The sequence below is a fragment of the Myotis davidii genome, unplaced genomic scaffold, assembly GCF_000327345.1.
Source record: "Myotis davidii unplaced genomic scaffold, ASM32734v1 scaffold1277, whole genome shotgun sequence".
NCBI lineage: Eukaryota > Metazoa > Chordata > Mammalia > Chiroptera > Vespertilionidae > Myotis > Myotis davidii.
The window spans coordinates 2781501-2795832 of NW_006290682.1; the positions used below are offsets into that span (position 1 = coordinate 2781501).

The 14332-nt window shown below is 50.3% G+C and overlaps 1 protein-coding gene across 1 annotated transcript in view; it reads right to left on the bottom strand.

Moving 5' to 3' along the window:
- The window catches only part of WWC3 (WWC family member 3), a 77012-nt gene that overhangs the window by 53975 nt on the left and 8705 nt on the right, over positions 1-14332 (bottom strand). The window contains 2 exon segments of the mRNA XM_015563966.1: positions 4838-4917; positions 6413-6489. Of these exon segments, the coding sequence (XP_015419452.1) occupies positions 4838-4917; positions 6413-6489 (157 nt within the window).

The window sequence follows — 14332 nt, forward strand, 5'->3', positions numbered from 1 at the left end:
CTATCATTAACCCAGAGACTGTGTTCATGGCCAGCTCCCATCTACAAAAATTAACAACATACACAGACTCAAAAAAAAAATACAAAAGGTTCTTTTTTCCTCACTTGGACCCCAGCGTAATGATGGATTTTCTCGCTAGCCAGGAAAGTTCACCAAGATAAACAAGCCGAGTTGAAAACGTTCCGAGCGGCCAAACTCCTGGTGAGGTGCTCTGGAAAAGAATACATGGATATTCTGGGAAGCAGGCGCAGCACAGCCGTTTCTGGGAGGGAAAACCTAGGCTCCCTGCCTTAAATCGGGGCTGGCACTCCTCTCCGAGAAGCCCCATTGTGGCCAACAGCGCGTGGGTTCTCTGTGCTGGAGCTAACATCTGACGCTAGGGGTGTGCTCATCACCTTCCTGATGCCGATGCCGACCAAAGGCTTTCAGACTTTCTCAGTAAATAACCCCAAGCTGCGTGCCTCCCTCCAAACATGCGCCACGTTCAGTACCAGAAAAATAACGAGGCGCCTCAGTCTCGTGCACAGCCTGTGTCACTCACAGGAAGGGATCGGATGACTGGTGCTCGCTGAGAACGTTAGGCAAGGCATGCGCGCCCGTTTCCTCTCCTTCCTGCGAGTTTGTCACAGAATAAACGCGTACAGTGACATCGCAGCATCTGATCAAACACTGCCTTTTGGGGCTGCTCCATCCGCACAGCTGGGCTGGGTGTCCCAGGACCAAGGCCAGATCCAGATAGTTCCCCCTGCCCCTCCTCGGCCTCCACCAGGCTCTGGTGGGGAGTGAGGCCTGTCCCCTTAGCGGGGCCTATTCACCAGGGCTGCTCCCAAACCTGGGATCCTGCCACGGAGAGGAGAAAGAAAAGGCAGGCACTGGCCCTCGGCGCAGCACAGCGCAGCGCACACTCCGAGCGGAGCTGCCTGCAGGTGTAAAGTTACAACTCCCCCCGCGGACTCTGCTTCCTGTCCAAGGATCCCGGAGAAACCAAGGCCGCCTTTTCCTAGTCTTAAAGTGCCTGACTACAAGTGCTGAAGCGACTTCCCAGCAAGGCCGAGGGGAGGGGCTTTCTCGGTCACCTAAGCCCTGGCACCTTTTACTTTCCAGAGCAGCGATTGTCAACCTTTGTCGTCGCATGGCACAGAAACTGATTACGGAAATTCTACGGCACACCAACAATACACTGAGTGGCCAGATTATTATGAGCACCCCATCAGTACTTCATTGACACTTCCAAAAATACTGAATATTGAAAACTCCCTAAGCAAATACTCTCAAGGTTTTATTATTATTATTTGCATAACTAATTAACTTCATTGTACTGATGGGGTGGTCATAATAACCTGGCCACTCAGTGTATATTATACCTTTTGTTGATCTGACAAGAAACAGGTATAATTTTGATTCAGTCACACTGGGTGGCAATTGGCTGTGGTCATTTTTTATTTGACAACCTAAGGGGAAGAGGTCGGTGTCCCTGACTAATTGGTCAGTTGTTGCATGACTTAGGCCAGTGGTCGGCAAACTTATTAGTCAACAGAGCCAAATATCAACAGTACTTCTTCAAAATAGACTCGCCCAGGCCGAAAACCGACTTCTGCACATGGGCCACGAAGTTTCAATCGCACTGTACGCGCGCCCGCACATGGTATTTTGTGGAAGAGCCACACTCAAGGGGCCAAAGAGCCGCATGTGGCTCACAAGCCACAGTTTGCCGACCACGGACTTAGGCATTCCTATAGCACACCGGCTGAAAATCAGTGTTCTAGAGCTTTCCGTCTTAAGCTGAGGTTGCAATATAAGCTTTGTCTTCAAATAAGGGAAATGGAGGTGGCCAGAGTGATGGTGACCAGGCAAAGGCAATAGGGCTGTGGAAGCGGCAGGGAAAGGTGCCGGGCGGACTCCCTTCTGAAGCTCAGGGGCCCTGTGCCCCCTGAATCCCGGTCACCTCCACAGCCCGCACAATGCCTAGTGTGAGAAGTCGGCAGGATCTAGGGACCCTGTGAGGTGGCGAGACTCCCTGGTAATGAGAGAAAGCAACAGTGTGGCCCAGTGAAGGAGGAAAGCAGCCTCCAACTTAACAGGTCAGTCCTGGCAACTTCTGAGGCCCCGCCGAGTTAAATGATTTGCTCTGCTGATTTCTCTTTCATTTTTATCTTTTAATCCCCACCGGAGGGTATTTTTTCCATTGATGTTTAGAGAGAGAGGAGAAGGGAGGGAGGAGAGGGCGAGGGAGGGAGAAAAAAACATCAATGTTAAGAGAGACACATCAACTCGTTGCCTCCCACACTTGCCTGGAGACAGGGGAGCAAACCTACAACCCAGGTACGTGCCCTTGACCAGGAATTGAACCCGCAACCCTTTGGTCCCCCGCCAGGCGCTCTAACCGCTGAGCAAACCGGCCAGGGCTCTGCTTATTTCTTATCCAGCGCCACCCACTTTTAAAAAAATCCTCACCTGAGGATAAGTTTTCCATTGGTTTTTAGAGAGAGTGGAAGGGAAGGAAGAGGGAGAGGGAAGGAGAGAGAGAAACGTTGTGAGAGAGAAACATCGACTGGTTGCCTCTGGCACATACCCTGCCCGGGGCTGAGGATCAAACCTGCAACCGAGGTACTTGCCCTTGACTGGGAATCAAACCTGCGACCATTCGGTGCCCGGGCCGACGCTCTAACCAGTGAGCAACCATCCAGGCCTCTGCTTCTTTCTTATCCAGCCAGCCCCTTAGCAGAAGTGACCGGGAGGGCGTAGCCACCGTGCACAGAAGCACCGAGCCGGCGTCTGTGCTCTGCAGGCTGCCGGGGTGTGCGGGTCACACACAGAGCACGCAGCTGTGTGCGGGGAACATGGCTGCGAATGCACGAAGTGAGCAATAAAGCCAGTGGCCGAGACTGAAAAAGCAGCTTGATTGGCTTAAGCAAAACTCTGAAAAGCTGCAGTGACAAGGGCTAATTAAGGGAAGCCCCACTGTGGGCCAAATCGCCGGAGAACGCTGCTGGGCAACGGTACAGAAAGCAAAAGGCTGGATGGAAGGATAGACTCCCGCTCACGCTAAGCAGCTACCAAAATTCACCGCCCGGCGGGGCCTGCAGCGGGCAGGGCCGGGTATGAGCGCCACAGAAAGCAAGCCCCTCTAGGCAGGACCCCAGCTCACCTAGCCAGTGTGTCTCCCCAGGTGCCTATAACCTGCCCTAATAAAGAAATGGGCCAATGAACCCACCGCACCGTTCCCGGCTGCTTAAAAAGGGGAGCTCAAGCTAGTGTTAACCCACGGGGTTGACCTGCCGGCTCATCGCCCTTCACGTGAGGCGGAGAGAGTTACATCTGTCAAATGCTCACATTCACTAGCGCCTCCCTATAGAGAGCAATGCTGCAGTCACGCGTGCCACCGTCGCTGCATCTGCCACCTCACTGAGAACAGTGCCAGGCACTTCCTGCCGTCTGCTGAAGGCTGACTGTGTGCTGGCGCTGCCTCCTGGACAGCTCAGCCTGATGATCGTTGCTGTGGACCGAATGGTGTGCTCCCCCCACCCCCAGGGGACGGTATTTGGAGATGGGGGCCTGTGGCTGGTGATCAGACTGAGAGGAGGTCGTGAGAGTGGAGCCCCATGATGGGGTCAGCGTCCTTATAGGAAAAGGAAGACACACCAGAGACCAGAGCGCCCTCGGAACCCCCACCACGTGAAGACGCAGCAAGAAGCAGGTCCTCACCAGACACCGAATTTGCCCGTTCCACTGCTCTTGGACTTCCAGCCTCCAGAACTGTGCGAGGGAAATGTCTGCTGTGTAAGCCGCCCAGTCCGCGGTGTTTCGTGGCAGCAGCCAAGCTGGCTAAAACAATCCCCACTGACAGTGAGAACAGCAGGCACAGAGGGCAGAGAGCACGTGCCTAAGTGCGGCAAGCGGAGCCAGGCTCTGAAGCGAGAGAGAACGACTCTTGACCAACAAGCATACCCTTTCTTAAGAAAACGAACTCTTCCAGACCAGCAATAGCCCCGTTTAGAAGATAACTTTTGTTCATTCCGTGTGCTGACTCAATCGGCTCACAAATAAGAAATTCATCCCCAAACCCTTAGTAGGGATCAAGTTTTCATTGTAAAGGGGCCAACACGAGGAGGCCCTATAGACCAGACTGTCCGATAGTATGGTCTGTGATGAGGGAACTATTCCATCAGCTGTGCTGTCCGAGGCCATGGCCACCAGCCCAGTGGTTCTCAACTGGGGGCACATGGGCCCTCCGGGGAACACTTGGCAAAGTTTGGAGACGTTTTTGGCTGCAACTAGTGGGTGGGAGGGCGCTGGCAGCACTAGGGGACCAATGCCAGGGACGTTGCTAAGCCACCTCTGGTCCCAGGACAGCCCCCCCCCTCAGAGTTCTTTGGTCCGAAATGTCTCCGGCGCCGAGGTGGGAAAATCTGCACTCGCCACATGTGACTGCTGAGCATTTCAGCTGTGGCTACGGGGGCTGGGGGATACATTATTTTCTTTCAATTTCATGAATTTGATTTGAACTGTTAGAATAAAAAAAAAATGAAGGGATCAGATCAAAACTGACAAAATTGGAATTCCAATTTAAACAGCCATGTGTGTCTTGGCGAGTACAGCAGCTATGGCGAATGTAGACAAATATCAAATAAAGGTCTGGTTTCCAAAGAGTTCCACTTAAAGGAACCAAGGGTCTTTAAGGCAGAGACTCCTAGGCTCAGGGTCGGGAAATAATGAGCGGAAACACAATCCTAGAAGTGGGCGCCCAGGAAGCTTTAGGACTCATGTCCAGGCACCAAGAGGTCAGCACAAAAGGAAACACGGGCTCCGCTCCCTTCCATCACCGCGGGCAACTCACTCTTGCAGGGTCTCCACCCCCTTCTCTTTGTACTGCAGCTCTTGCTTCATCTGCGCCAGCTCTCGCTTTAATCTGGAAAGCTAAAGACAAATAACAGTTTCTTCAAAAATTGCTGTGAAAAATGACTTCTACAGTTGTTCTCGCTGTCACTGAAGTTCCTGCTTAGCTTGCCGTTCATGGGATATCCACTCCAGTGGTTCTCAACCCTCCTAATGCCGCGACCCTTTCATACAGCTCCTCATGTTGTGGTGACCCCCAATTTCATTGTTACACATGGAACATCATTAAAGCATAGTGATTCATCACAAAAACAATATGTAATTATATATGTGTTTTCGATGGTCTTAGGCGACCCCTGTGAAAGGGTTGTTCGATCCCCAAAGGGGTCACAACCCACAGGTTGAGAACCGCTGATCTACTCTCTCCATGAACTGCCATTCACACGCATAAAACAGCCACCGTTGGCCCGGCTGGGTGGCTCAGTGGTTGAGCATTAACCTATGAACCAGGAGGTCATGGTTCAATTCCCGGTCAGGGCACATGCCTGGTTGCAGGCTCAATCCCCAGTGTAGGTAAGGTGTACGGGAGGCAGCCGATCAATGTTTCTCTCTCATCATTGATGTTTCTATCTCTCTCCCTCTCCCCTCCTCTCTGAAATCAATAAAAATATTTTTTCATTTAAAAATAAAATAGCCCTAGCCGGTTCGATTCCGATCAAGGGCACATACCTCAATTACAGGCTCCTCCCTGGCCTGGGCCCTGGTCAGAGCTCATGCAGGAGGCAGCCAATCGATGTGTTTCTCTCACATCGATATTTCTGTCTTTCCCGCTCTCTTCCACTGTCTCTAAAAATATCCTCGGGTGAGGATAAATAAAATCAAATCAAAATAAATAAAATAAAACAGCTGCGCTGGAAGAACTAACTGCCTTGCTTACATCCCAAAGTCCTAGCACTTCCGGTCCACGTGGAAGCGCAACTGCTTTCTTTCTCAAGGTACTGATCTGTTCATTACAATTACAAACTGCGTAACACTTTGCCCATCTTCCCTTGTACTTGCTTCGCACAGAGCCACGGAGGAGGCCCTGCAGCTGCGAGCGCGGTCTCCTCCCATCGCCTGGTGCTTATTCAACAGATTCTGGGACCCGCTCCAGGCCTGCGTTAAAGCTGGCGGTCGGGGGGGCGGGGGGGGAGCTCACACGGTTAACCGACTCCCCAGGGGGATTTCTGAGGTGCGCTAGAGCCTTAGACACACCACAGCAGGGGGCTTCATTTCCAAGGGGTCTCCCATGTTTTGATGCAAATGCAACAAAACGGAGCCCTCCCCAGGCCAGCAAGGCAAGGGGCTGAAGTGCTGAGAGGAGGGAACACAGGTGACTTTTTGTTAGACAGGCTACGGTTTAAAATGAAATAGTTGCCCTCCTATTGGAAGAGAGTGGAGAGTACAAACAAATATAATAATAATCCGTGAAACGAATATCTTACTGAAACGTGAGCGTCAGACACGCTGACCACCCGGAAATGAACCACGATAAGCGATGTCACATAGAAGTACATACGGGCACCGTGTTACTCACCCTATCCCGACGACTGGCTATTTCTGCTTTAATTTGGTGTGGGTCGTACTTTGTGTTTGCTGAATATCCAGAGTAGGCTAAACAGAAGGAAAACATTGCATTTTATAAAGGATTCTTTAAAATAAACAAATGCACACAGACAGGAACTTCTGATTCTCCACATTAAATGGTTAAGGCTCAGCTTTACAAGTTGGTACTGGCTCCTGAAGAATCAACACTTCACAGCCTCGAATCTGGGTGTTTGATCTTTGCATGAGGCCTGCCTGCAGGACCCCCCATCATAGACAACATGCTGCAGGTAAAGCACACCGTGCTGACTTCCGCTGCAAACGCCGCGGCTTAAACACCACGTGCGCAGGAGGAGGGAAAGGTATGATTATGGAAAATTGCTCTTACTGTGCAAACAGTACGCACACTAGGGATCATTTTTCCTTTCTTTTAAAATGCCCACACAGCCCGGCCAGCGTGGCTCAGTGGTTGAGCGCTGACCCATGAACCAGGAGGTCGAGGTTCGATCCCCGATCAGGGCACAGGCCCAGGTTGCGGACTCGATCCCCAGTGTGGGGCGTGCAGGAGGCAGCCGATCCGTGATTCTCTCTCATCATGAATGTTTCTCTCTCTCTCTCCCCCTCTCCCTTCCTCTCTGAAGTCAATAAAAAAAATACATATTTTTAAAAATAAATAAAATGGGCGCACACGGGAGTCTTGGGAAGGATACAGCCAAAAAGTCAACGGTGGTTCTTTTCAATACAAAAGATTTTAGTTTTATTTTCGTCACATCTACAGTCCCCAGATGAACAATTTTTGACGTGAGAGAGAAAACAGATACTAAAGGTCTAGGAAATGAGAAAGACGGCTTTCTAGCCTCGTGCCTGTACCCGCCAGGCTGAGGAAACACTACACTTGCAGGCGGCCTGCTGCACAGAACCGCAGAGGAGCGCCGCCCCTGCATTCCAGCAGCTCGGCGCTCATGGCCGTCTGGTGAAAGCGCATCGCAGGGACATGGGTTCTTAAACGGAGCAGGGCAGGAGCTCTAACCTCCTGCCACCGACATGGCGTCATGGCGAGTAGCCATACCTGGGGGTGAGTGAGGCTCGCAGAGCCCGTCACCTGTGCGTGGGGAGCAGTCAGCCATTGTCCTGCGGGGGAGCTGTCAGCCCCTCTGCCCTTTCAGCAGCTGGAGCAGCTAGCGGCCCTGCGCATGGCTATTTCCTCATGCTTCCGTGTCCTTGCTCTGAGGCTTCTGAAGCCATCAGCTTGGGGGCTGCAGTGACTCGGTTTCTAGCCCTCCCTGAGCGTGGAGCGCTCTCTGTCTCCACCTGGGCACCCCCCACTGGCGGCACCTGCCTCTGGGTCATTCTCATATCGCCACCTGCTCAGAAGGCCCATCTGCAGGCGGGTGACCCTTCTTTCACTCCTTCCATCCGGGGTCCGAGGGCTGTCATTGAGATCACTAGGTGCTAACATCTAGAAACCAGTTCAAAACCATGTCCTGACTTTCTGTTGGATGATGGGGCTCAAGGCCATGTGGTTTCCACAGCAAGGTTATTTAGCTTCAACGGTATTCTCAAAGTTAACTGGAGCAGTTGATATCTCCTTTAAAAAAAACATACAGTTCTGTCCAGTCGGTGTGGCTCAGTGGTTGAGTGTCGACCTATGAACCAGGAGGTCACGGTTCGATTCTGAGTCAGGGCACATGCCTGGGTTGTGGGCTCGATCCCCAGTGTGGGGTGTGCAGGAGGCAGCTGATCCATGATTCTCTCTCCTCATTGATGTTTCTCTCTCTCCCTCTCCCTTCCTCTCTAAAGTCAATAAAATATATATATTTTTAAAAAGCAGTTCTATGGCAAATCTCCTCTGTAAGCCCCCATCAGTCAGAATGTTGAACCACTGGAATCCACTGGAAATAAAAGTCAGGAGGAGCTACGTGTTTGCCAACTTTATGTTCTTATATTTCCAATCGTAATCTCTCCAGACATGGAGCAAAATGCTTTTAAGATGGAATTCTTTCTCAGACGAAGAATGTCTATTTCCAAATCCTGCAACTTCTATCTCGTCTGACTCTGGTTTCACTGAAGATCGGTGATGAATCATTTCTATAAAATCTCCACATTCAACTTCTGGGACTTCAGTGTCTCAGACCTGAGCTGAAGGGGCTTCCACGTGGGACCCAGATAACATGCGCATGGCCAGGCTGCGCTGACTCCTCACTTCCACTGCGTCAACCTGTCACCTTCCGAGTGAGGGAGAACGTGCCCACTGGGGGAGAAGGAAGGCCACCCCCAAAGTCTAGGGATGCTAACCGCCATGTTCACCTCCGAGCCAATGATCTCAGATCACGGCCACAAAACTTGCAGTGCGCACGGGAGATGGAGCAGGTACAAGTGGACAAATACATGGCAACCTGCACCCTCTCCTTCCGAACTCCCAGCACCCTGACACTGACCGGTACCCACCTCTCCCCCAGGAGGCCCAGGAGTAACTGGTCCTGGAAGCAGGGCCTGAGGAAACACAACATCCTGGAGCCACCAGTGCCACCAACAGGAAGCCACCCACCTGGAAGACTGCTTTGGAACAACGCGCTTCCCTACTGCGCATGCTCATGGACGTTCATCTTTTCTATGACTTACAGCTGAAACCACCCTGAACGACACACTAGGTTTTACTTATACTCATATCCTTCATGTTACCTTTGCTACAGCCTCTAAAACAGTGGTTTTCAACCTTCTGGCCCTTTAAATACAGTTCCTCATGTTGGGACCCAACCATAAAATTATTTTCGTTGCTACTTCATAACTGTCATGTTGCTATTGTTATGAATCATCATGTAAATATCAGATCTGCAGGATGGTCTTAGGGCGACCCCTGTGAAAGGGTCATTCGACTGCCAAAGGGGTCGCAACCCACAGGTTGAGAACTGCTGCTCTAAAATTATAAAATTCCAGGACAGAGATGAGGGAAAAGTCCACTCAGGTACCTAAGACGATGAGTACGTCTTATCTTCAAACGCTAAGGGGAGTTGTGAACACTGGCATAGCTTTTAATAATATAATTCAATTTCTACAAATTCTCCGTTCCTTATGTCTGCCAGCAAGTCTAATGGAATCCATTTCTGGAGTCTAAGAAATAGCTCAGGACTCCAGACCCCATTTTTAACAGCATGTGCTGTACATCATTTAGAAAAAGAACTACCTTCCTCTGTTAAGACATGTCTGCAATCTCGGGGCTTACGATAAATACCAGACTTTCACCTCTGAAGCTGTCTTCTCTCTTGAAGAGCTGAGTGGGCAGAGCTATTAAACAGCTTAAGGAGTCCACTCAGGTCTACACATTGTTTGGGATGATATAATCACACGGTTTTACTTTAGCTGGACCACAACAATGTAAATTATTGTACCTTGCTATTATAGGGTGCCTTTCACACTTATTTCATCTATTCTCATAAAAATCTTTGTGAGTGATGATGATTATGCCCCCCACTTTAGAGATTAAAGACTGAGTTTGCAGGGACTTGATCTGCATTATGCCATTAAGTCACAGAGGCACTTGTGTCTGGAACTTGGGCTGCTACGGGTCAGCTGTCCAACATCCTTTAATCAGATTAGCTTTTCCAACGTAAGAAGGAATGGCCCCTCGGCTCCCCAAAGCCCATTGCCCACTAAGCGAACCAGACCTGTGTATTTAACACTCAAAATGCTGCAGACCGCAATCCTGATGGTGGATTTCCACCCCCAGGGTACTGACAGGGGGAACTGTGTGTCTGTCTGTCTCTCTCTCTCCCTCTCTCTCTCTTCCCCACAGGCCTCCTCTGTGCTGTGAGAAGCCAAGGTCACACCCCAGGGGGATGAAATGCTTTAAAAGACCAGTAGTCCTTCTTCAAAGACATCTCCTGGACAGACAGCTCCTCAAGACCAGGTGCGCCTCCAGGCTCAGACTGGAGGGGTTGCTCCGGGGAGCGGGGGAGACTGGTGGAAAGGAGGCAGGCCCCGACAGACTCCGCGCTGACAGGTACTAATTACCAGAGCAGCGATAACCAGGCCAACAAAGGAGGGCACAACATTTTTTAAAAGGCACTGTAAGCACAGGATCAAAAAAAACTCCAGCCCACTCGAGACCCACAGAAGCAAGCAAGAAGCCACCAAATCGCAAGCAGGAATCCCGTCTAGAGCAGAGGAGGGGATTGTCTCTCAGTAAACATGCGTGCTCTGCTACAACCTTCGAGACTGCCTCTTGCCAACTAATACCTGTGAAAAATGCTGCGCGATCCATTTTTCTCCTGCCTGCTCTGACATGCTCGCAGGAGGGAAAACAAAAGGCTAAATGGATGGACTTTGGCCCTTATCCTAATCTAGATAGTAGACGATGAGAAAGCCTTCAGCAGAGAACTAAAGGAAGATAGTCTTTGTGGGAGGGCCTTGGAGCTTCAGAAAGAATGTTGGCAGGACTGATGGCTGATAAAGTCAAGCTTCACCACCACCTAACGCAGGAATTCAGGGTGGATCAGCACTTTCCCAACAGAGATAAGGCCGGCTCTTTCCCAGCCACCCAAAGAGACCTGGTGTAGACTTCTGGGAGCTCCTGGGAGCCAGGGGAACAGAGGAAGCCATGTTTCTGCTGCTGAAAGAGTCCATCTAGACTAGTGGGTCTCAACTCTCAGAATCGCTTGGGGAGCTTTGTAAAAAATGTCTGGCCCCACTCAACCCAAATCTGTACCCAGGCAGCAGCAGTTTTTACCAGCCTCTCAGGAGACTGTGCGCAGCCGGGCAGCGTGGAGAATGACCGGTGTAGACCAGGGACTGCGACACTTTCTCTGCAAAGGGCCAGATAGTATTTTTGGCTTTGGGGGCCATACAGTCTCTGTCTCAACTCAACTCTCCCCTTGTAGCTGCTATAGACAATAGGTAAGTGAATGGATGTGGCTGCGTTCCAATAAAACTTTATTCACAAATACCCTGAGTGGACAGTGCTTAGCCTGGGGGCCATCCGTAATTTGTTGGCCTGTGGTTCAGACTATAATTTACCCCATGCAAGCATCCCCCACCCCCACCCCCCAAAAAAGATGCTGCAAATGGTCATATACTTCATCTCAACACATCCGGAGGCTAGAGCTTCTGGGGAAGGATGAATGAAAACGTTAACTCCAGGAAAAAAGTTTCTGAAATAACAAATGTGTTCAGCATTAAAAAGAGAAGGCAAATAGAAGGACATATCAGCATGAAGACAGTAGGAGAAAACTCTACAAAATGGAGTTGCAGAAAACGTACTGGGACTGGGTACTGAACAGCTAGCTCACCGGTTCACACAAATCAAGTCGGTTCTTTTAACCTTATGGGGACACGCATGCTCAAATCTGTGTCCCAGCAAAGCGCCTGTCTGCTTTGGTCAGCTACAAAAATGACCTAGATCTTCTTAGGTACCAGATGGTACAATATTAACACCAGATCTTTTCTCTCCAACGAATGGGGTTTTGCTCTGGTGATTCCCATAACTCAGGGAAATCCCACCCTCTTCTATCCCCTTCTGCTCCAATACTAGAAATGGCTATTCTAGTTCATGCTTCCGTCCCCCATCATGGCCTCATTTCCCCCTAAAACCAGCCATTAGGGATAAATCAGGTCCCCACCATTTAGCGTATTCCAACACCAGGTGCCACATAAATATCTCTGAAAACTACATGAATAGTTTAGCAATCCTACCGTGGGCCATGAGAGAGTCAAAAAGCAGAAAGTGCTCTGCTTCCACTTGCCCCATTTGGTGTTGCAAAACAGTCCGATGACTTGTCAGCTTACAGCGGTCTGTATTTGCAGGTCAATTGGACAATGGGAGGGCAAGGGATTCCAAAAGCCCGGCCGGCTCTTGTGAGCTGCCTCTGCCATGACTAGGAAAGGGTACAGAGCACTGAAGGCTACATGCACAACCGGATGTGGGTTCAAATCCAAGTTCTACCACTGACTGGGCATGTAACCTTGAAAAAGGAATTCGGCCTCTCCAACATTCAGTTCCTCGTGTGTCCAATGGCGATAACAGCACGTGCTTCACAATGTTGCTATCATAACCATGCCCAAAAACCCTAGTTCGCTAAATATTGCTTCTCTTAGCTTCAAGTTACCAACAATGAGGGAGTCATGGGAAACGAGCCCAAGTGGTATTCTGTTCCTAGGACCAGGGCAAGGGCGCGCCTCCCCGCTTTAACTGACTAGCACTAAGGGCAAGTTGGGCTGTGAGGCCTGTGCGGCCGATTGCAGCCCAGGGATGCTACGGATCCTACCACCAGCAGCTCCCGGCGTGGGCCCAGACCTATAGGTGACACCTGTTAGATCATGACGATTCAAGCCAATAGGACCACTGTCTTGAACTTGATCCCATGGCCAAAAGGAATTCATTTGAGTCACATCTAAGAGTTTTTCTCATTGTAGCTGGCAGTTCAGATTAAACGGGAAATAGAAAGAGCTTGAGTCAAAGCCCCAGGGACTGCAGCAGCCTGATGAACCTCTTGGATTCCTTCTAGACTCCATCCGCGGTCTTTGACACAGGACCCAGCAAGACCCGCCGGCCTCCCCAGCCCGTCATGAAGACAGGCCCGATCTGGTCTCCAGGACAGCCCACACGCACAGATGCGGAGGTGGCGTCTAGGCAGGGGCTTGTGGTGGTCGGGAAATGGAGTCTGAGGAGCACGTTAGAATTTCAAGTCGACACCACAGTCATCTGTTTCCTCTACTGAAGGTTTCTTCAGACGGTACTTGGAAGACAGCATCCTCAGAGCTCCTTTTCTCCTGGGCATCCATCAGATCCCATGGAGCTCGGGGAGGGATGGAGCCCAGAGTGATTCCCTACTGGCCCCAGTGTGAAGGCAGTGACAAGCCTGGAAATCGAAAACTGGCTGCTGAGGGATGTCCCAGCTCCACAGGACCACAGGTTCTGAACCAGGCCCTACATTCTCTCAGCGGCCGCGAGGCTGGGTGCGCTCCTCCCTCGCTCCCTCAGCTGGCTGTGCAATCCGCGGGCTGCAATAGGTCCTCCTCTATTTACACTGGTGAGGGCTCCAGTCCTGAGTCCCCAAGCTCACTGGCTGCACTGGCATAGGAGCCAATAGGTGAGACACACCTTCTTCCCTAGGCAAGTTTTCCTTTCAATCACTGGCAAGAAACTTCCCTCCAAGTTGTTCTGCTACCCCCTTCTCTCCCGTGGCATTCTGGGAAACACTGATGGGAGAGCCTCTTTGGAGACCTAACCAAAAGGGACCATGGAACAGATAAGGTGCTACTGGGAGGAAACTCTATGGGGTTGAATCATATGAAGGGACTAACATACAGCCCTTCTGGAGCTACAGAAATGACAATTTTCTATGGTTCAACCGAGCTTCTACCAAGGAACTTCCTGAAAGGTTGAGAGTCGCTAACGCAATGTTCTCAGAAACAGTGAAAAGCCAGCACTTCTACTAGATGTGACTTCGAGGCACCAAGGCCATGGGCTGCCAATCCTATGAGATCAGTTCCAGGGGACCATATGCTGGGCCATCAAAGTCATCTTACTAGATTTCAACAAACTGAAATCTTACATAGTGTCATCTCTGAACGCAATGGAATTAAATTAGAAATCAACAGCGTGACATCTTTAAAAAGCCCAGCAACTTACTTTCCCAGAACCCTGGGGTCAAAAAGCTAAATCACAAAGGAAATGAGAAAATACCCTGAACTGACTGCAGAGGAAAACCCCACACTTTGAGGGATGCAGGTAGTGATACTTAGAGGAGAATTTCTACCTTTAGAGGCTGTGTGAGAAAATAAGGAAGGTCTGAAATCAATGATCTAAGTTTCACTTTAGGAAGCTAGAAAAGGAAGAATACATTAAAGCCAAACTAAGTAGAAGGAAGAAAATAATAAAGAAAAGAAAGCAATAAGATAGAAAATAGACAAGAAA